The sequence below is a fragment of the Hevea brasiliensis genome, chromosome 1 (genome assembly GCF_030052815.1).
Source record: "Hevea brasiliensis isolate MT/VB/25A 57/8 chromosome 1, ASM3005281v1, whole genome shotgun sequence".
Taxonomy (NCBI): Eukaryota; Viridiplantae; Streptophyta; class Magnoliopsida; order Malpighiales; family Euphorbiaceae; genus Hevea; species Hevea brasiliensis.
Window position 1 is genome coordinate 2,493,390 of NC_079493.1, and position 23,605 is coordinate 2,516,994.

The 23,605-nt window shown below is 29.9% G+C and overlaps 1 protein-coding gene and 1 long non-coding RNA gene across 3 annotated transcripts; one reads left to right on the forward strand and one right to left on the reverse strand.

Annotated features, from left to right (window-relative positions):
- Positions 1–3,187: 3,187 nt before the first annotated feature.
- Positions 3,188–7,685, forward strand: LOC110646830 (uncharacterized). Its single transcript, XR_002493231.2, has 4 exons — positions 3,188–4,187; positions 4,380–4,623; positions 4,765–4,867; positions 7,447–7,685. It is a non-coding gene; the product is annotated as an uncharacterized LOC110646830 (long non-coding RNA).
- A 3,093-nt stretch (positions 7,686–10,778) lies between these two features.
- LOC110646831 (P-loop NTPase domain-containing protein LPA1 homolog 1) lies at positions 10,779–17,220 on the reverse strand. Of its 2 annotated transcripts, XM_021800401.2 has the most exons (8): positions 16,979–17,220; positions 16,587–16,735; positions 14,133–14,398; positions 13,379–13,460; positions 12,744–13,169; positions 11,919–12,656; positions 11,652–11,762; positions 10,779–11,371 (listed from the first exon to the last, which is right to left on the reverse strand). In XM_021800401.2, the coding sequence occupies exons 2-8, from the start codon at positions 16,731–16,733 to the stop codon at positions 11,030–11,032; spliced, it is 2,112 nt and encodes a 703-aa protein (XP_021656093.1). In that variant the 5' UTR covers positions 16,734–16,735; positions 16,979–17,220; the 3' UTR covers positions 10,779–11,029. The 2 variants fall into 2 exon arrangements, with proteins under 2 accessions (XP_021656093.1, XP_057994610.1); XM_058138627.1 differs by lacking the exons at positions 13,379–13,460; positions 16,587–16,735; positions 16,979–17,220 and having other exon boundaries at positions 14,133–14,282.
- Positions 17,221–23,605: the final 6,385 nt, after the last annotated feature.

Here is a 23,605-nt window from a genome sequence, read left to right on the forward strand (position 1 = left end):
ACGGCCCGAGGTACTAGGTACCCAGTGTTATTTTAACCATTTATCCAGTCTGGTCAATGTATAGGCTATACGGGCGGTCAATTAAAATATTATCTCATTCATGCAGTTAAGTTAAGTTAAGTATAAGGAAATTTCAGTATAATTAAATTAAGTATTAAATGAAAAGAGTAAAAGAGATTAGCAATAGAAATATAACAAAAATACAATTTACAGAATCTTAGAGACTTAAAATACAATACAGTTAGAATAATTTGTATACTGGGTATTATTACGGAAATGTTATAAACTTAGCACTTCCAAAGAGGAACAAACTAGTATATAAGATAATTGATGCTATAAATACCATACCAAATTAAATTGATTCCTGAGTATTCGAATTATGATTTATTTATTTCTTTATTTGTATATATTATTTCTTGTTATATTCTTGCACCACTAAGCAGAAATGCTTAAGAATTGTTTCCTCGCGCAGGTACTTCGACTGAGATTTTTGGAGTCCAGATCTGCAGAAGTGTCAGAAGAGTACAAGATTGTCACCTCCTCAGCAATGCATGTAGATAGGGCTCACATTAAGCATACTATGTATTTTGTATATTTTAATTATTTTTTATATTGTAATTCAAATTAAGAAATTATATTGAATACGTGTATGATGTAATCAATTTGCATAATATGTAGAGTGTGAACTTATGTAATTAGTTGACAAATTATGTTGCTTAATGGAATTGAACACTGTTGATATATGAGTTGACTCTGAATATGAATGAGATTGAGATTGTGAATATGGAAAATATGTGATATTTACTACACTAGTCAGATTTAATAAACAACATTAGTGCCTAAAGAATTTTTGAATAAATATATAAAGAACTGTAATGAAATCAGATAAAATCAGGTACTTCGGCATACTGTGTAGCATGCCTTGTTCAGCTACACTGTAGACGCGTGAGGGGTGTTACAATATATATCTTAGAATCCAAGTCAAATTAGAATTAGGAAGTTTAATAGAATTTAAATTATGAAATTTAATAATTAAAGTCCCCAAAAGACTAATTTTTAGTGGTCTAAATATGTGAATAGTTGATTGGCCATTATATTGTATTATAGAAAGCTCATAAAGTGAAAAGGTGTGTCAAATTCTGTGAGTTTTATTTGAGTAACTTGTGAGAGTGAGAAAAATAATTAGTGATTATAATTATTTTTTCTTTATAGTAAATAATTAGTGATTATAAATATTTTTTCTTTATAGTAGATTTATTTGGTAGAGTAGGCTTACGCCGAATTATGTTAAATTTTGTATTTTTTAATTTATACAGATATAATTTTCACAACACTATATTTAATTATAAACTAAATACAATATGATATTATATTTTGTTTCTCTATATTTTCTTAGTAATTTTAATTATAAATAAATTAAATTACTTTATAGTTCTTAATTATAAATGTATTATTATACATGTTAATTCATAATTATATTTGTATCTTATAGTTAAATACTATATAATTAATAAATATTAAAATATATATTATATAATATACTTATACTACTATATTATACAATATACTTAATCTTAAATTATATATACACTTTATAATTAAGAATTATATAATTTAGAAATAGCTAAAAGATATATTATGTGATGTATTATATATTAATAATCAAATTTAAAATTTAAATGTTAATTTAAATATTACTTTTTAATGAAATAATTATATAAATTTGTTTCAAAAACTGAGAACTGGACTGAAATCGTACTGAACCAAATAATCAAGAACTGTACCAAAATTTCGATTTATTGTTAATTCCTAAACAGATCCTGAACCAGAACTGCACACTTCTAACAACATCGCTAAACGTTAAATTTAAGGTTTTTTAATGAATTTTTTTTTTTCTTATTTCTTTTATTTTTCATTAGCTTTCGTACTTATTAATTATGATTTAAAACTCGTTTAATTTTATGCTAACACTTTGGATTTTAATAAATTGGATATTTATTTTATATTATACTAATAAAATATTTTCATAAATTATCTTATAATAATTTAATTATATTATATTAAACTCATATTTCTTGTGTCTTGATTAATTGATATTAATTATTAAATATATATGCATTATTAATTTTAAGATAAAAAAATATGAACAAAAAAAAATTAAAGCTATGTGGGGAATTTAGCTAGTGAGAAGATAATGACAGAATATAAGGAGCTATCCTTAAAGAACTTCTAGAAATATTTTTTCCCCGTTCATTTTGGACTTTTATATTTTAATTTATTATGTTTTGATATCTTAATCATTAAGATTAATAATTTAAATTTTTATATATAAAGTACTAAAATTAAGTTAGTGACTTGAATATAATTGGTCTATGGTCAATGTTGTCACGTGATAGTTGAATGAATTAGAAAAATCAAATGGTTCATGTAGCACATGTTTTCTTAAATAATTCACTTAATTAATTCTTAAGCACTATTAATTTAGTTAATTTCAAACTTTAGATAACAAATGTTAAAATTAACGACAAAACTTACAGCAATATTAATTTTATTATCTATAAAATTAACATACAATAATAATATAAATAATTATTACTAATGATACATTAAAAAGATATAGCAATAATAATAATAATAATAATAATTATTATTATTATTAAAAAAATTTCACAATAATAATTATTATCGTTAATAACTTTCTTTTGTAGTAATCATATTTTATTATAAAATACCTATTATAATAATTTTATAATAATAATATACAATAATTTATGTATTATTATTATCATTTACAATTAAATTTGTAATATAATAACACTATATAGTTTACTAAGACTCGTCCCAAAAAAAAGTTTAACAAAGACTTATAATTAGACTTTGCAAATGGCATCTATCAATTTTTTTTAATGAAAAAGTTAATTTGTAAAATTTAATGGATTTTAAAATTTAAAAAAAAAAAGTGAAGGTGCATGGTAGATGCACGAGGGGGACCTCATTGGATCAGAACTCTTAAAAACTAACTAGGGCTTTGGGGAGCCGGTGATTGTGTAACTGGGGCAAGACTTTGTGCAGTACTATACAGCTAAGCATCAACCAATCAAAAGAAGCCACATAATTGTAGTAAAAACACACAGAAACTAGTATAAATCAAAGCCACATGTTGTTGAAAAAAAAAAGAGGAGTAAAATTTAATTGGAAAACTTCCATCAATCAATTTATGCATAAACACCAATCAACCAGTCCCTCCTCTACTGTTACTAATCTTTCCTTCTTTAATTAGAGGAGTCTGCTTCCTTTTCTTCTTCTTCTTCTTCTTCTTCAAATCTGTATGTATTGAACTTTTGCTTTATTTTCTTGCTTATCCAAGAAAGAAAAGATTAGTTTTGCTTTTTTCATTTATCTTTTTCTATTTTTTCAACAACTAACTGGTTCTTGAAATATATATAGTCATGAACAAATTTTGATTCTTTCTTTTTGGTTTTTTGGCTGAATCTAACATGGAAGTTTTCTTAAAAATCAGACCCACATACCAAAATTAATCTGTGAATTCTGAAATTGCATAGACAGTTTTCGATTCTCTGTTTGTTGATTTTTTTTGTTTTTTTTTTCTTTTTCCCATTTTATTCATGATATTTATAATAAAATAGTATAAAATATGTGTCTACTTTAAAATCCAAAAGCAGGGTTTGGTTTGGTTTTGTTTTGTCTCGTCTTTGGTCGCTATGTTGAAGGTTGAGTTCAAAACCAGGAGAGTGGATTTTTTTCTCGGCCACCCCCTTCACGTAATCCATTTGGATTTTAACCAGTGGTAACAGGCCACGTCAGATAGTGCTCGTGGCCTTGTTGCTACATATGGGTTATAGAAAATTTTTCTTTAATAATCACAAAATGTTTATGAAATTTGCTTTGGTGCCTTTGCATCCCTATATATACTGATGGAAGGAGGAACTTTTTGTGCATGGATAGATTGACAGTCGTTGTTTGCGGGTGTAGCACCATCAAGATTCACATGCAAATGCACGGTGGTGATTCTCTCTCTCTCTCACTCTCTCTCTCTCTCTCTCTCTCTCTCTCTTTCTTCATCTCTATGAACCAAAGTTCTTTGAAAGTGAGAATCTTGATGATGCTGCATCGGCAATAAACGACTATACAAAAAGGGAAGACTCATATATGCACAGTTTAGAAAGGTAAGTCTTTTCTTTCTCTTTCTGTTGCTGTCAGGTGGTGGTGGGTATTTAATCAGTACCATTTTTTTTTTTTTTTTGAGCCTATGGATTCTTACTTGTTTAGGTCAGGGTGGGTATTATGAGTCATAAGCAATGAATTTAATGGGCATATCTTATAATAATTTTATATGTTTTCTTTTATGGTTTTTGCAGAGAAGTGTAGTGATCTTATAGGTTTCAAGAACCTTTCGGTGGCTGACTTTGCAGATCTATGATTATTCCCCTCCTAGGAAACTATTCTGGGACGCAAATCGTATATTCTATTAGTTTCTTCTTGCAGATGTGATGGGACTTCCTCAAAACAAGTTAACTCAAGAAACAAGAGGAAGAGGAAGAGGGAGAGAGAAAGAAAGAAAGAAAGAATCTTGATGATGATGATGCTTCAGTAATTGGAAAGGTAATTAAATTTCCTTAATCAATCAACTTTTTCCTTCTAATGGGTATTTGGTTTTAGATCCATTTATGAACTCTCTATAAATAGATGATAGATCTTTGATCTTGACTTTTCTTACCAGTGATAAATATTTCTAAATTTCAGGAAAAGTCCAAGCTATATGCTATGGAGGGTTCTGGCTCATGAGGTTGAAGAAACTCTTAAGTGGCCAGTTGGAACAATTTGAGCATGATCAGCTGAGAATAAGGTAAGAATAAAAATATATATATATTTGCATAAAAATCAAGTGCTTATCTGATTTTGTTGCTATATGGGGGCATGTTGATGATGATCTCAGCTAAAATAGCTTACAGGAGTTAGGGTTCTCCATCCCACAAAAACCTTTGTCTTGACTAGAAATGATATATATATATTTTTTAAATACACTAATTATTTTATGGACAACATTCTTATAAGTGTCCTGGAATTAAATAGCTCGAGATCATTGGATGTGGGGAAAAAAAATAATGATCTCTGAGAAAACTTTGATATCTGCAAAGTCATGGTGGGAACATGTCACATTGTCACTGCCATTGTTGTGTTGGCTTTAGCATTCAATCACCCATCACTCTTATATTGGTGGACCAAGACCAACTATCTTGCTTGCTACTTGGACCCCTTCTTGTACTCTCTCTTTCTAACTCACTCTCTTCTTGCAGACATTTTCAATCCACATCTATTTTTCACCTCTTCCAATATATATATAATACCTAAATTTTTCTTTTATTATTTTTGGTAAGTAATCTTCATGATTCATGATAGTGATAATTCAGTCATTTTCAATTGTGGATATCTGTGTGCCTCTATCACCATCCAAGCCTTGGTTCGCACATCCAATATGAGGTATACTCCCTCAATTAATTTCATTTAGCTCAGCTAGACTCCAGTACCGATTCCCAAATTATAATGGTTAATGATAATAACCATCTATTAATTTGGAAAGTAATGGGGGTTTTACCCATTGACTTTGTCTACAATTGGGTTTTGTTGGCTATTATCTACAAGATTGTTTCTTAGAATAAGTTAAACTAATGTCTTTCACAAAAAGTGTTTTCATCAAAGAGGGACAGTGATTTGACATTCAATTGAAAATGGTTATGGTAAATATCATTTAAAAAAAATAAAAAATCACATATTGGTTTTGAGAATTTTCCTGTCTTTGCTATCCAAGTGAATTTCTTGTTTCTTTGTAGATTTTGGTTTGGTGCTCTTGAGTTTTCATGATCTCTGTGTGGTTTCTGATAAAATCTTTATATTTTGCTCTTCAAGTCTTACAGATTGTATTATTCTTTTATCATGCAGTTCCAGTTTGTTACTTGCACAAGAACTTAATTATTGATTTACTAAGTGTAACCATTTTGGGTTTCTATCATTAGTTGCAGTTGCTTTCATAGCTTATTATCTAATCTTATATAGTCCTCACTTCAGACCAAAAATTAAGTAAACTTTTACCTGCAAGAATCTAAAGCCATTTGAGACAGCTTCTTTTCTTCAATCAAAATTCAACAGTTTACATATGTATATGCCCCTAAGATATTATCTCTCTCTCTCTCTCTCTCCCCACAACACACCACCCCTCCCCCCTTAAAAGCATTTTGATGGCTAATTGGCAACAATATTTCAAGTTATCTTAAGTTGGAGATCTATTAAGCAGTATTTAGCTGGATGGCATATGCTAAGTTTTCTTGAATATATTATTAATAAAAACAAAATAGCTTGCTTATAAAAAAAAATCATGTCTAGAAAACTAAGGATAATAACTATAACATATACTTTCTTTAGCTTTATATCTTTAAAAATGCCCCATTGTTAATTTAATTAATTAACACTAAGCACATCTTTGTTTCCTTGATCTAAAATATGCTGAAAACTTGAAGCTTCTAATTAAGACTGAAACTTATCATTTAATTAGTAAGGCACAAGCAATATTATCTTCTTCATGGGTTTTTGTTATTGACTTGTTTGATCAAAATCCAATAACATGATTCTTGAATTTGCATATATTAGCAATTTATTCACTGCATAGTCATTGATGGATGATCATTTCTTTCTGTTTTATAAAAAAAAAAAAATGATGGATGATTTTTTTCTTGCTTTATCTCTCATCATTAGCTACATAATTTGGCTATTATCTTTATTTTTTTTATTATCTTTATGTTCTTGCTAACTATTATTTCTCCCCTTGAATGATCTTTTGGCAAAAGGTTCTTTTTCTCCCTATTATCTTCCATCTTCTATTCTCTTTGTTTTAATTTTTCTGTGCTGCTATAGATTTGCTAATAATTACTTATATTCCTATAGCTTTTCCATTTTCTTTCTGCAAATGAAATTCAGTCATCAAGTGAGCATCCATCCTCTAATCACTTATAATGCTTTTTCTTTGAATCACAGTGGATGATAAATAAGCAAGCACACACTCGCGCGCACACACATTGCAACAGCTAAATTTGATTTTTGTTTATGCTATTTTAATGCCAACATGATACCATATTACTTTGATATGTGTTCTATTATTATTATTATTATTATTATTATTATTATTATTATTGTTATGATCAAATGCAATATCATCAAATGTTGCAGTCGATTGAGAAATTCATTGCAGTAGTAAGCATATAAAAATGCTGGAAAGAACAATAAGAATATCGGGAAAAGAAACTGATCTTGTGTGAAAAGATTATAGATTTCTGCACTTTTTTTTACAATACTTGAATTCAATTGATTACAGATTTTTCTTGAACAAAAGGTTATACTGATGCTAATTTTTTCAAAATCTCTCTTTAACAGCAGCGTGGGATATCAAGAAATTCAATCAAGGTAGAAGTGAAGTAATTAAAACTTGGAATGAGGAAAACTTTGCAGAATCATAGGGAAGTGTAAAGCAGTGGGCAAGATATTTCTGTATATATTACTTTTTTCATGGAAAGTGGGAACCATTTCTTGAGGATACTAATTCCCATAGTACTCTATGTATGATCGATATTATCTTCTCCTACATCAGTGCAGTATTTATCCTATGTTATATATATTATTACTGTGGGCTACCTATGAATCATCTTGCTGCAAATATACACTTGGCAGATAACTTTATCAGAAATACATATATATTTGGAAATGTTTCTGTGATTTCTGCTGTATATGCATGTAGTCAAGACACAAGGTAAGAAGCTTAATTAGTTCAAGTTGATGACGAGAAGCAAATTAATTATTACTTATGCAAGCTCTTAAATGGTTAATTCTGAAATGAAAATAAATTTAACGTACCTTTTAAAGAAGATTTCATTTTTCTTATTTGGTATATAATAAAGAATAAAAAAAATAATAATTAAATAACTTAATGAAATCAGGTGGAAATGACATATTCAACTATCTAGAAAATAAATTTTGCTGAAAAAAAGAATTATACATGAAAAACCCATTAATTAATTGTCTCGATGTTTTTCCTAATTGATAATTATATTTAAATATTTTAATTAAATTATATATCTCAAATTTTAAGATCAGAAGTAATTATAATTAAAATTTCAAAATTAATTTAAAGAATTTTAAAAATTATTCATCTGAAATAATGATTAATAATAAAAAAATTATAATCAATAAATTTTATTGCAGATAATAAAATAAATTTTAAGATATTAAAATTTGCATATAATTATTTATAATTTTAAAGGAGTATGTGATCAGAAATTAAAACTATTAATTTTTTTTTTTAGAATAATAATGAGAAGAGAAGGCCACGTGGAGTAAAATTTTCCCTTACAAAAATGTGACTAACTGGAAAAACTAGATGGATGATTGAAAGGAACTGGTAACAGAAGAATCCAAAAGATCCTTTAGTTCAAAAAAGGTCCTAAAAAGCAATGGTGGTCCAACATGTCCTCTAAATGGTCCCATTTGATGCCCTTCCACTGGGCATTCACGTGGCATACATCCAACTCAAGGACCCATCTTGGATCCCATGCTTCATAATTTTTGTTGTTCATTTTTAAATTCCACTCAAATCATTTGTGCTCATGGGGACACTCTTATATTCTTTGTTTATTTTTTCTATTTTTAGTGAAATATAATATAAAGGCTCTTATGAAAATTATTTATGGAAAGAATATTCAATAGTAAATTCATTACAATAGCATAACAAATTCATCATTCAATTCACAATTCATTATTTGATAAATAAGGAGTTGTTATATATTTTGTAAAATCATGAATCTCACATTTATAGATATAAAAAAATAAAATTTATGTCTAAAAAAGTATTATTTTTTAATGCATTTGATGTATGTTCTTGATAAACCCTTTAATATGATGAAGTGTAATTTCAAACTATATATAATGACTCAACACCATATTCCCACATGAATAAGAAAAATGAAAAGTGGTTTACCAATGGGTTTTTGACTGAATGGAATATATTAATATCATTGAAGGTATAATTTCAAAATCAAATGATGATTTAAACTTTATTAATGTTAATTAGCCCACCAACTGGATTTGGGCTAGAGATAGAAGTCTAAGACCAACCAATTTATTAACTAGTTAGGTGCTCAAGACAAAAGTAGTTGGGTTTAGGTTTCTACAAATTGTTAAACGTTGTTGCATAGTGCCAAACCACAAGATTGTTAGTTGGATTTAGGTTCGGGCAAGTCACCTTAATTAGGACCAACAAATAAGATTCTTGAGACTACTGCTAGGACCCATGAAACCGACCAAAATGAAGTGGAGCAAAACAAACTCAGATTGTAGGGTATGCTCTAAGCTCATAATACGACAAACCATGATTGGATTTGAATCATTGTGAATTATTACAAAGTGGTGTTATTATATCCACCTTAAGGGACCAACCAAGATTATAGAACAAGGGGTTGATAGCATGATTGGTTTTGTGTTATTACAGTGGTATTAGAGCATGCAACAACCAATCAAGATTGTGAAAACCATCCACGAGATGCTCTAATGCTCTCATTGATGCAGAAATTCAACTGAGGGATCCAATGGTATTTTTTAAAATGAGACAATATGTTTACTTCTCAATAATTACTTATTGCTGTGACTCAACCATTATTGAATGGCCTGATAGTGATATTCAATCAAAATCTGCACTTGTTGAACCAATGGCTGCGACAACTCTATTGTTATTACAAGTGATGACCATGTGCTAAAGGATGTATATCTACATTCAATGTGATACCCCTGCGTTTAAACTTCAATATTCTATTCATACCAACTTTCTCAGCTCTATAAATAACTTATCTTTTTGACATTTCTGCGCAGTTTAAAAATTCTCTCGATTCATAATGCGTTTTATTAGAGCTTCGACTATAAGGCCACAAGGGTTTCTAAACTCTACACCAAGAATTTGAATTTCTTAAATAAAACTATAATAAAGAAAATGTCCATTGCAAAAGAAAATTAATTCCTCTAAATGCCTGCTAATCCAGAGCACTCAAAAGCAAATTTCACCTTCCAAAATAAATAAATAAACCCATTTCGTCAGAGTATCACTTACAGTCAAATTAAAATTATTAGAGGCCAGTGCTACTAAATTTTAGGGGTTTGTATTGCCCAAAAAAATTCATGTGAAATTACTAATATATCCTTGCAAAATTTTGAAATTCTAAGGGGGCTTAGTGGCCCGCCCCCCGCCCCGCCCCACCCCCCCCCCCCCCCCCCTTCCTGGCTCTACTGTAGGTCTGTCACTGCTGATTTGTGTTCTCCCCATTATGAAATTGCAAATAATGATCTGAATAGGTTATTAACGTGGGTGTGCTGTTCAAGTTACAAGTTAAAGTCGACTAAGTCAACTATATGAATCATATCAATATCCAAAACATATAAATCTTTTAATACTAATTTCTTCTGCATCATTACCTTTCTCTTCCTCTTCCCCTTTTCACTCGACCTATTAACTTATCACATTTTTCACTCCATCTCCTACTTACTCAGCTTTAATAACTTGAAAATGCTGCGAAGGAAGAGCCAAGAGTTTTCAGTTGAGGACTACATATTCTCTGCAGGAAGCATGGTCAGTCTATAAGGATATCGCTGGCTACACTCCCTATAAGGAGATCCAAATTCAGCTTGAAAAACGCAAACTTTAAAATAAAAAGTAAAGCAGGTCAAGTAAGAAGGTAATGGCTTTATGGGAAAAACATTTCCATCTTACAATCAATTTCAATAACATTTGCATTTTGCTTGATTGCTTACACAAAAAATTAAAACATAAAAAAATAAAGACATTCCAAGTCATACAACTGTACCGTGCTAAACAAGGATGGGTAAATCGCCACATAACTCTCAACTAGAAGTTAGGAGGGGGAAAAAAAAAAGGAAAATGGGTGAGAAAACCCCAAGTTGGCACAAAATTGATATACTACCTCTGTGGAGTTCCAGAGAGAATTGGGCCACTAACCCCACGTTTTCCTGTGGCTGGAATGCTCAGGGAGCGTTTTCTCATTTTGATGCTGCCAGAGTTGGACAATATTCTTCCACCCTTTTCCACAAGCAGAGAAGAGTACGGGCATAATGGCTCACCCAGTGGTTCACTTCTAGATCTAAGGAACCGGTTCTGCATATACTTATTTCCTTGCAAGGGGCTTGACACCTTCTCTTTTGACTCATCGCCTGACCAATACCCATTCTCTAGTACATCCTGCATTGCTAGATCATCATACTCTTCATCAGATTTTGTGGACTCCTCATCAACTGAGCCAATCTGTTCAACAACAATTCAAGAAGTTCAAATAAGGATTAACATAAAGTCCAATACATTCTTTCAATAGTATTTATTTATGAAGTTCCTCGAACTGTAACCAATTATGGATCTAAGTATCAAGCTTTATAAAGTTCAAGGGCTTGACTACAAGTGTTTTTTTTTTTTTTTTTTAACCACATTTCAGTGGTTTTCAGTGATTTTTTCTATTTAGAGTGATGTGAGAAATTCTCATATTGTGATACAAAGTAATGAAATATTTAATAAATATACTGGCTCGTACCTCTTCTTGGACATGTTTATCACCATCATCACTATAATCCTCATCACTGTCCACCTCTGGTGGATCATCTACTTCTTCATCACTGCCATGCACTGAATGTTCCTCCTTGAGCTGAAGAGGTAATGAAGATGAAATCCAATCAGAAGAATAGGCACTATAACATGCATATTTTCATCTTAATGCTAATATAGATAACCAACTGCTCCTTCCTGACATTTAAAATGAGTAGCTTCAAGCAAGATAAACAATAAATGGAGTTCAATCTACCTCCTTGGCAGGTCCATCAGACATCCGAGGAGAGCTACAACAAGAAGAGTGGTATCTACTTCCAGTATCAGTCCAATCAGCCCTCGACTCATCAACACTTCCAGCATGACTAGTACCACCATCACTGGGCCAAGCACTGATTCCAAAGTGGCCAAACTGAAGATTAACTGGTTCAGACTTACCAATCTGCAGAGGACCATACATAGGGATCCCTATTCCATTGTCAGTTCCATAACCCAACACAGGCTTCCCACTACTATCCACAGAATCAACAGGCCATGCCTTTGCCACAGACCCATCAGTATTAACAAGAGCCATCAAATGCCTAGAAGAACCTTTCCTCTGGATAAGTTGAAACATTCCTTTAGAGCTCATCGAATTGGCAGCACACTGGTTCCTGTACTCCTCATCAACAACAGCGACTGTATTTGTGGCAGGATCATAAAGTGGCTCCCCTGCCTCACGCCTGCGAAGGCAGCTGAAAACCGTTGCATGGATGGCTGCTACACTCTTGTCAACATTTGTGTTATTGATTTTGGGGACGAGATGTTTATCAGCCCGTTTGCAAAGATAATCTTGGATTGTTCTGATATTTCGAATGTATTTCACATATTTGTTTTTAGCTGGGTCCAATGTCATATACTTTGCACGAACAGCAAATCGTTCCAAGTGTTTGTCTTCATTCGTAATATATATCATGAATGGTATGATTGAAGGATGTTTCTTCATAAGCCCCATCTGCACATAGGGATTAAAATTAAGGAAATGATTAAATTCGCAAAGGGAAGACACTAATGATAAGAATACCAAATGTATTTTACTCACCACAAAATTAAGGCTTAAATGAACACCCTCAACAACCACTGATTCTTTCCTCTCTTCCCACGCAGTTATTAGACGATCAAGACTGTCAATCACCATCTCACTTTGTGCCTTGAATCCTTCAACTGCCATTTGTTTAGGACTAATATATTCTGTACCACCAGAACCCATATCCAGTGCTTGACCATCAGATTTCATCATGGACGAACCATCAGATATTTCATCCTTGGGATGTGAGTTTGCAATGCCAGCCAATTTTTTTGCCCTTTTTTTAGCCTTTGCTTCAGCAACTGCCTTTGGATCCAAAAACTCCCCTGCATGGTATGTTGAAGCCCAGAGCAGAGGATTTTGCTTCTCATCAACAAAACTCCTCATCATGTGCCGAATAGAGTCAGTCGATATTACCGTGGTAACTCCTAATCTGCTACCCTGAGTGAAACATGGAGTAAACTTTTCATTATACAAACACAGAGACACAAGAATTTAACTTGTTATCTACACATACATCATGGTATACTGAGAAAAGCAAAAAATAATAAAAATGCTAATAATAAAGCAAGATGATTATGGAGGATAAAAACCATGTACTCTAAATCACAAATTCCAACAGATCACTGGTTTACAGGGTAAAAGGATACCAGCAATGCAGACAAAGTAGATTTGCCACATCCACTGGTGCCACACAACAACACAGTTACAGATTCCTTTCTTTCTCGAATTCTGCAACACAAAAGACAGTATATATAGAACATAGAATTCAGAAAATGTGCATTGCTTGAAATGGGAGAAAAAAAGAAGAAAAAACATAAAGATACAAAATTTCAGTGTAAAAATGGATAAAACCAAGATCGTGACAAGAAATTTCATTTCACATAATACTATCACTACCATCCACCAGTGGTTGTTCTGGCCCCCCAAGGAAATATCCCTCAAACAAGGGTTTCAAACTAAGAGTGTCAAAAAGTGGGAAAATTATTTGATACAACTGTTGTATGTACAACGGTTTTATTTTGACTGTTAATCATGGTAAATCTCACCATGATCAATAATTAGAGTGTAATCATTGAACATACAACGGTTGCAACAATAATTATTCAAAAAAGTGCCTTAAATGTCTTATACTCCTAAGAGCTAAGGGAAACTATTTCGGTAAAAATGGGCCAGCAACTTTATTCAACTCTTTCTGCATTGGTTACCCCTCCCAAACAAGGATTTCAACCATGCTTTGCTAATCTTCAACCATGTTACCCAACTCAACTCAATTATTACGATTAACTGTTAGCACAAGAAAAATAGTTTTAAAGGAAGACATGCAGGATCCACATGATAATGCCTTACTGCTGATTATAGACACAACTAATTTTCAATAGAAGCATGACATTTATATCTTACCTGCATGCCAAAACCAAGTCTGCCCTCTGGTTAGGACCCACATACTTGTATTCAGTCAGAGAATCGCAAACAACATTTAAGAAAGTTTCTCTTCTAACAATTACAGTTGTACGCCTTTTGTACAATTCGAATGATTGGCTCCTGCTTCCATAATCCTTCCACCCATTTCCTTTTGAAACATCAACCCCAATTTCCACCACTTCTTTTGGAAGTAGAGCATCACTTGAAGGTTCACTTCTCATCAGCTCAAAAACCCTTTGGCTAATCTGAAAAGAAAGAAAGAGGATACTCAGCAAAAGTGTTCACTTTATTCAGCAGAACATTGGAATCCGGCAGTCAACAGCAAAGTCAGAACAATGAAATAACTAGCAACTTCATGCCACAAAAAAAAATTGGCAAAACTAAAAGAAATCCCTTGACAGAGAACCATAATAGGACGACAGAAATTTTACAAAATTGTAAATGCAACATCAATTTCCACTGACTGGATGCTTCTTTTTTTCATGGAAAATATCTTCCCCCCATTTTCAGTGTTTGGGGCACTTTGGAGAATTGATTAGTGATTTATTGAGTGAATGGGAAAACCAAACCATTTCAAGGAGAATAACTCTTATTTACATTTTAAAATAAGAAGCCATATTCCAGATTTTCACAAGCTGGTTAAAAGTGAAGGAACATATAGCAGAACCAAATGAACAATTACCACTAGCCCATTAACAATCAATGGCTGCAAATTACAGCTACAGTTTACCCTATATATTTTGTGTGTGTGTGTGTGTGTTTGTTTTCTGTCCTACTCAACTGTAAATAGAAAAATAAGAGGTTTATTTTTATGTCCAAACATCTTTGTAATTTTACTTATTGAAAATAATTTTTTTTATCAAAATACTCCACTGTAGAAAATAATTTTCAATGTTGAAACAAAGAGCACAAAAAAGTCATTTTCTCAAAAATATTTTGCACAAACACATTGTTTCCATGAAACAAATAGAGCCTTAAAGAATAAAGCTTCACAAGGTTCACATAATGCATGACTGGATATGCCAGAATATAATTTTAAGATCCCTATCATACAGTCCAATTCGCAGAGCCATGGAATTAGAAGGGCGAAAATGCCCCCAATGCTTAATAAAAAGATGGCTTAATATAAAAAATAAAAATAATAAAAAAAGCCAAACCTTTTTCACTAAATTGCAATTTAATCTATTGGTTTTAATTTTGGTCAATTTCAGTATATTTGTTGCAGTTTTATGCAATTGACCAAAATTAGGCTCTAATTTTGTCAATTCCAGCAAATTTTTGTCAACAAAAATTATCATAGGAGGGAAAATTGATAATTTAAAGCCTAATTTTGATCAATTAGATACAATTGGAAGCACAATTTTGATCAATTGGATAAAATTGCAACCAATTTGCGCAATTTGGCCTAATTGTCAAACTTGAAATCACTGGATTAAATTGCAATTTTACGAAAAGTTTTTTTTATTAGGCCTAAAAAATAGTTAAATATCACCAATGTTTTCAACAATTCAAGAAATACAATTACGAGATCTCTTTTAGCTGTAAGAGTGAGAGCGCAACCATTGACAATGAATGTTACTATAAATAAATGCAGCAGAAAGTTAAACAAGTGAGCAAGAAAATTACGCTGCCATCGGTAAAACAATCTAATTAGAAAAACCAGATGTATATGTATGAAATTCATCACATCACTTAGACATGCCATTGCTTGTGCAATACCTAAATTGCATAAGAAGGCTAGTAATTTGATTATAAATGCCCAAGTGCTTACCCACTAAGCACTATCCCTATTACACACCAAAATCCAATTTCGCATGCTTTAAACATAACCAACAGAGTACAAGATGCTATAAGGTCAAATAACTTGATTAATTGGAATATATCAAGTTGGAGGAACTACAAGAAAGATAACGTTGACAACAGAGAAGGGAGGAACTGACACTCCGAAAAACGCAGCAGAGACCATGTTTAACACAATTATTATTTAATATGATGTGAACAGAACACAGTTTGATTATTAATAGTAGTTGAGCACACGGCTTTGTGGACACGCCTCAGAGTTGAATTATATTAGGGCTCAAAATTCAAACAAAAACACATGTATAAGAAAGAGGGTTTTCTTCTTTTTTTTTTTTGGTGGTGGGGGGAGAAGAGGGGGGAAGGGGAGGGTTGGTGTTTGAAAGCTGAAATTCTGAGTCTGAGCTCTCACGGAAAACATTACAGTACAGATCTGCCAATCCAATCATCCAGTTATCTACCAAAAATATCTTTACGAGTAATCATAATCACACCTGAAGCCATAATTAACAGCTGAAATCTAACCAATCGATGAAAAGAAAAATGGAGTAAGTCCTAAATTGCGGAGGTAACATTTCAAATTTCAATTACAGAGAATAAATAAATAAACAAAATATCAAGAATATATAATTATACCTTGAAAGCGTGACGCGCTTTACATCCCATGAGCTGAAGAGTGCTCTGCAAAACCGGACGCGTATATCGGAACGACTCTTTCCCTTTCTCGTTCTTCTCCTCCTCGTCCACCACAACTATATACAGCAGTTTCGCCACCTCCGCCATTCCTACAAACACCACCACCAGTACCAAAATCCGATTTCACACCGGAAAACAAAGAAAAAAACTTTTGCAAAAAGAAGTCATTCATGCAACGCATATAACAAATCATTCAAAACGCGTTAAAATCACGAATCTCATAGCCAAAACCAACAACTAAGAAGAAAAACAAAGGGAAGAGACAGAGAGATGGAATCGAAGAACAATGCAGGTGTAGCAATGCGAGTGATTTAGAGAGAGGGAATTGGAACCTGAATATGCACAGAATCGAAAGACGAGATCTCTCGGGTGTGTTGAAGAACAACAAAATACAGCAAGTGTAATAGAATCAAAACGGTTAGGGTTTATAGCAGCAGAGAAGCGTTACGATCCGCCATTTGAAGGATGAAGAAGAGTAACATGAACTCGCCATTTCCGCTGTGTCACCAGTCCTCCACGCATCGCATGAGCCACGCCTCCACGAGTCTCTTTAATACGCACTTTCCCTCACTAAAACACCGCCACGCTGTCTCGGTTATTCTCTCTCTAGAATAAAATATTTGAACTGACGGATTTGGCCTTCGTTTGCTATGAAATTGCGGGAGTGATTTAGGATGGGCAGGAATAGGATGCTTAGATGTTATTACTCATTATAGAAGGAGGGAGAGGTGGGGCCAGGCCCGGATATCAATGAGTGGTACGAATGTAATTTTTTCTTTTCAATAGGGGTGAAGTTTTGTTGTGGAGACTGGACACCGAAAATGACCCCCACCCTTGCCGATAAACATTTCTGCCCCCGATTTTTTTTTTTTTTCATGGGAAAAACATCAAAGGCTAGCGGTTCGGTCCTAACCGGCTCCAAATCGGTAATTTTAATTTGGGAAAAATCATTATTTAATTTTTATATTTTAAAGATATTAATTAATTATTTTTTATTTTTTAATAAATATATTTAATTTCAATATATTTAATTTATTTTTTATTCTTTAAATTTAAATTAAAATTTTCGTTAGTTAATGTATTTTAAAAAAATTAACATTACAAAGATTAAATAAATTGAGATTTAAAAAATAAACGGGCCATATAAATTTTTTTAAATAATAAAAATTAAATAAATTTAAATTAATATATATGATAAATAAAAATAGAGTAAATAGAATAAAAATATAAAAATTAATTAATATATTTTTAAAAATTAAAAATTTAAAAAATTAATTCTGTTAATATAAAGAGATTAATTTAGATTATTTAATCTTAGTTTTAATTTAATTTTACTCAAATAAAATTATTAATTTTTTAAAAGAAAAATATAATTTTAACTAAAAATTAAACCAAATTAAATTGACTAATTATAACTGATTTCAGTATACTTTAAAATCGGTTTTAAATAATTCAGCTCTAAATTAGATTGATGTGATTGCGATTCAATTTTAAATTCAAATCAAACCATTACCATGCTTAAGTACAGCTAACAGGCGCTGTTAAAAATTTTAAATTAAATTAAAACTTAATTTTAATGATATGTAATTTTATTTTTATTTTAAAATAAGTAATTTAATTTGATTAATATTACACTTTTAGTTTTATTTTTTATTTAAATAAAGTTAAAATAACTCTAATATTATTAAACTACGACTATTTAATTTAAATTTTAAATTTTAATGGAACTATAATTTTTATAATAAAATTTCCAAAAATTTAAATCTTATTACTTTGAATTAGAGTATGAAAAAAAAATCTCTTTGTGGAAAACCTCTTAGATTTTTCATAACTAATAAAAAAAAAGAAATTGTTTCATAAAAGTTCAAGAAAATTATAATTATAAAAGTTGATCTTCCTTTATCTTTAAAATGTAGAAAGTGAGATGGTTTTGAGTTCGAATCTCTCCAATTACCTATTTAAAATAATTCACATTTATAGTGAGAAAAGATATGGCTACTTCTTATTATGTAATCTATCAATTATTACTCAGTTCATTTGCCTCAATTAAATCTTAAATAAATTAATAAAAAATAAATTAACAAATATAATTAAAACTCAACTCAACTAAGCCTTTATCCAAAAAATTTGAGGTCGGCTATATGGATTTACTTTATCCACTCTAAACGATTTTGGGTTAAATCCTTAAAAATGTGTAATACTTCTAAGTCATGTTGTACTACTCTCCTCCAAGTCAATTTAGGTCTGCCCCTTTTTTTTTCTTTCTATCCTCTAACCTAATGTGCTCTACTTGTCTAACTGGAGCCTCCGTATGTCTACACTTAACATGACCAAACCACCTCATTCCCCCTAATCTTATCTTCAATTGGCACCACTCCTACCTTTTCTCTAATACTCTCATTACGGATTTTAGCTAGTCTTGGCCACTCATACACCTTTAACATTCTCATCTCTGCAACTCTTATCTTAGACACATACGACTCTTTCAGTGCCCAACACTCACTACCATATAACATAACCGGTCGTATGGCTGTACAGTAAAATTTTCCTTTCAAATAGAATAAATAATATTCACTAGTCAAAATAAAATATCAAAACAAATCTTTAAAAATATTATGATGAATTACTTCTACACACCTTTAAAATTGTTTCAATATTTTCATTTATTTTTATTTTTAGTAAAACTCTCTATTACAATTGTTATAGTCTTTAGAATGCACTTTTTATTTAGCAAGATATGAAAATAAAAAGTAGAAGAAGTAAAGCAATTTTCAAGATTGCATTGATTCTTCCTTCTTTTTTTTTTTTTTCCTAAACGAGAAAGGAAAATCAATTAAAGATTATGTTAGCTTCCTTGTTAAGGAGAACTAAGCCAACTAAGGAATGGAGATCCATGGACCAAGATATAGATTTTTAACTATAAATTATTTATATATATATATTTTTTATTAATCTAGGTGCTTGAAGATTAACTTTGTTGTTCAAATAATTTTAAGAATGCACTTTATCACATTCATTTAAGGTATTTATAATTTACAAATAATTATAGAGTGTTTTCTAATAGAATCAAGCTCTAATTAATTAAAAAAAATCAATTTTATTAACTGAATTAATTCTATTAATTGTTTTTATAAAATATTAGCCGGTCATGATCTATTTGTTAGGAAAAATTAATTAGAAAAAAATCATAACACTACAATGAAAATAATTAGAAAGAGCAAAAGAAAGATATGAAATTTTTTTATATAATAAAATCTAGATAGCAATTAGATAACTATGAATATACTAAAAAAATAACAAAATTAAGAACACTACCTTTGTGTCTGAACACCAAAATTTAAAATATAAGATTTGAATTTGATTAAAGTGTATATTTTATTCAAATTTTCTCTAATCTAAGAGTATTAAAGATGGTTGATAATATTTGATTTGTTAAATTTGAAGCTACCATCACAAAAATGGTTTAATATTGGGTTTAGCCCCTCCTTATTTATATTCTATTTTAACTTATTGTTAGTTTCCAATACGAGACTCCAACACTCTCAAGTGCAATTAGACTAGTGGATTGGACTCAAGTTTTTTTAGATTCAATTGTCGCTTGATCTACATGCGATGACCCATTTAGAGTTTGGCCACTTCTTTTAGCTCGATTCTACTGATCTAGTCAATTTTAATAGCCAATGGATCCATTTGAATTTGGCTCATTGTGGCACTGTCCATCATGCTTTTTTCAATCCTAAACTGTGGCTTGTTTGATACCATGTGAAATTTTCTCTAACCTGAAGAGTGCTAAAGACTATCAGCAAGGTTCGATTATAAGTTATCTCCACCAAGATGACTTAAACTAATTAGACTTGGACGGGTCTAGTTATTTTTAATAGCTAATGGATCCATTTGAATTTGACTCATTGTGGCAGTGTCCATCATGCTTTTTTCAATCATAAATTGTGGCTTGTTTGATACTTTGTGAAATTTTCTCTAACATGAAGAGTGCTAAAGACTATCAGTAAGGTTCAATTATAAGCTATTTCTATAAGATGCCTTAAACTAATTAGACTCGACTCTCTCTTATTTATATTCTCTTTTAATTTATTTTTACCTTTTTAATGTGGGACTCCAGCAAATATATATCAAAATATACTAAGTTCATAAATATGATAAATATTTTATTTTAATGTAAATTTAAAAGAATATATAAAATTATGTTATTTTAAATTTATTTAAAAAATTCTTAACAAGTAATAATATTTTAAATTTAAAATTGATCAATAATTTGTATTAAAATTAACTTTAAATCTCTTATTTTAAATTTATTATCCATGCATAGCATAAATGAAAAGTTTTCATTAGTAAACTCTTTATTCATTATGCATTAAGAAATTATGTAAAATATGTGTATATTAGTTATTTTTTAGATACATTGTTAATTTATTTACATAATTTTATGTTATATATTTTTTAATTATTGAAAATCATGTGTAATAGATTTAAAAGAATATAAAAAATTAAAATTATTTAAAAATTTTATTAATAAATCATACATAACATGAATATTTTCCTAGTTGATAGATAAAGAGAGAATCATACGTTGAATTTATATCCACATGCATTTTACTTCGTCATTATCATGATTTGTATAACAAATAAGTTATTTAATCCATGTATATTGTCCAAAATAGTATAAGTAATATTTTTTTTTTCAAAAGGCTTATATTAGCCTTTAAATTATGATTCAATAAATATATAAGTTTTTAAAGTATTTTAGAATTTAATTAAGTCATTTAACTTTTAAAAAATTAAATGAGTCTTTAAATTTTAAAAAAATATATCACATAAACCTTTTTACTATTTTTGGGATAAATAAATTATTTAACTTTTAAAAATAAATAAAAAAATATTAAACTATAATTTACCTATAATATAAATCCAATAAAGCCGTGTATGAAAATCTTCTAGCGCATGGAGTTCTCATCTACAATCATACATATTTAGTTTGCAATATCTAGTAAATACCTGTTGTGTTATGAAACAGATTGATAAATTATTTATCGAATGATTTAAGAAATTTCTTTTTGGGTTCATCATATTTGTCATAATTTATGTAAAGAAAATTTCTTGAATTGCATGGTAATTAATACTTTATTAATCTGCTCTAAGATTAAGCAAATATCCATCAGGATATTACAAATTTGATATACAGGATTGCTGATAAGAATCCCGTGCATGACATTGATTAAATTTATGCTAAAAATACTTTTTATGTATTTTAAAAAATTTAAGGGTTTATTTGTATGCAAATGCTTATTTAATCTATTTTAAAATTTAAATGACTTATTTGATCTTTTTTAAAAGTTGAAAGGTTGAACTAAACTCAAAATATTTTAAAGATTTATGTGACTATTTGACATATTTTTAAAGATTTAAATAGGCCTTTTATCTTTTTTTTTTTCATATAGAGGTTTAAAGTACCTGATAATAACTAATAATCTATACAATCCGAGATAATAATATTTTATTATTATATATTTTTCAATCGAGATATCATTTATATAATTTATCAATAAAGAAACCAAAAAGAAAAAGTCGGATGACAATATATTTTGTGAAAAGTTTCCCTAGAGAACACAAGCATAAGAGTTAAATTATTTGCTTTATTTATGGTAACGCCACTAACGTGCACGTTGTCTTAAATTTTGTTTAATGCAAAGTCACCGTCCAATTGAGAAAAGTTAATTACATACTTTGACCGTCACTAAATCACCATCACCGCCATGTTTGGATCGTCAAACACCGACTTTCCTTCCCCAATTTTCTTCAATGGTTTTGAATGGGTCAAATGAAGTTGAATTCTTCAAGCTTTGCGACACTTTCAAAAACTACTTTGGGAAGGAATCTTAAATCTTTAAATCTCACATGAAAATGAAGGAATTTTTTTCTTATTTTATATTTATTTGAACTAATTCATTTGACCAGACTAAATTTAAAAAAAAAAAAAAGTTAATAATTAATAAAATATGTTCGGTTGCCTGGCTGCCTCCGCGTACTGATGGCACGGCTTGTAATTACGAGGTGGAATTAAGGGCATAATAAGCAAAATGAAGATTTTAAAACCAACGTAGGATATGCCACGTGTAAAGGTCAATGCTTTGACATACTGACACGCAAATCCTACGGAACATGGAAATGGAATCTCCTACACCCCAAACTTGCCTTTTTTTTTTTATATATAAATTAAGAGAGAGAGAGAGAGAGATGAACAGAGGAGCAGACTGAGCAGAGCACCACGGCTTTGGCACGCACATCAAAAAGGAAGCTGACCGCAGTTTTTGGCTTTTGCGCTGGCGTTGGCGTTTGCGGTGTGAAAACAATTAACCAGATTTAATTTAATTTTTTGTTCTTAAATTTAGTAAAAATAAAATTTAAATTTCATTTATTCAATTTATTTATTTTTTACATCTTCAAGTGAACGAATTTCTTATTAATAATACTAGTGAATTAATTTCTTGGTTCAATGTAATTCAAATGATCTTGAATTTAAATTTTTAGTTAAAAATTATAAATTAAAAAAATATTAATACGACAATTTGTTGACAAATTATGAGAATAAATGCTAGCCCAATATATACAGTACAATAAATTATAGTATTCACTTCATTTGTTTTCCTAATATTATTTTATTAAAAAATAATTTTTACATTTTTTAAAATTTTAAGATATTTAAAAAATTAAGTTAATAGGTAATATTTTTCTGATTAAAGAAAAATTAAGTCATTTAAAAAAAAAATAAATTTCTCTTTTTAAAAAAGATATTTTTTTATGTTTTGATAATTTTGTTAATATATATATATAATAAAAAATATCATTTAATTTAATATTACAATTAAATAATTAAAAATATATTTTTTTTAAAAATAATTTTTAATAAAAATATTTTCATATATAAATTATTTTTTATAGAA

Coding starts and splice junctions, on each gene's coding strand:
- LOC110646831 (XM_021800401.2), bottom strand. CDS start 16,733: ATGGCGGAGGTGGCGAAACTGCTGTATATAGTTGTGGTGGACGAGGAG. Junction 12,657..12,743: donor ATTTAAGCCTTAATTTTGTG/GTGAGTAAAATA, acceptor CCCTATGTGCAG/ATGGGGCTTATGAAGAAACA. Junction 11,763..11,918: donor CTGATGGACCTGCCAAGGAG/GTAGATTGAACT, acceptor TTACCTCTTCAG/CTCAAGGAGGAACATTCAGT.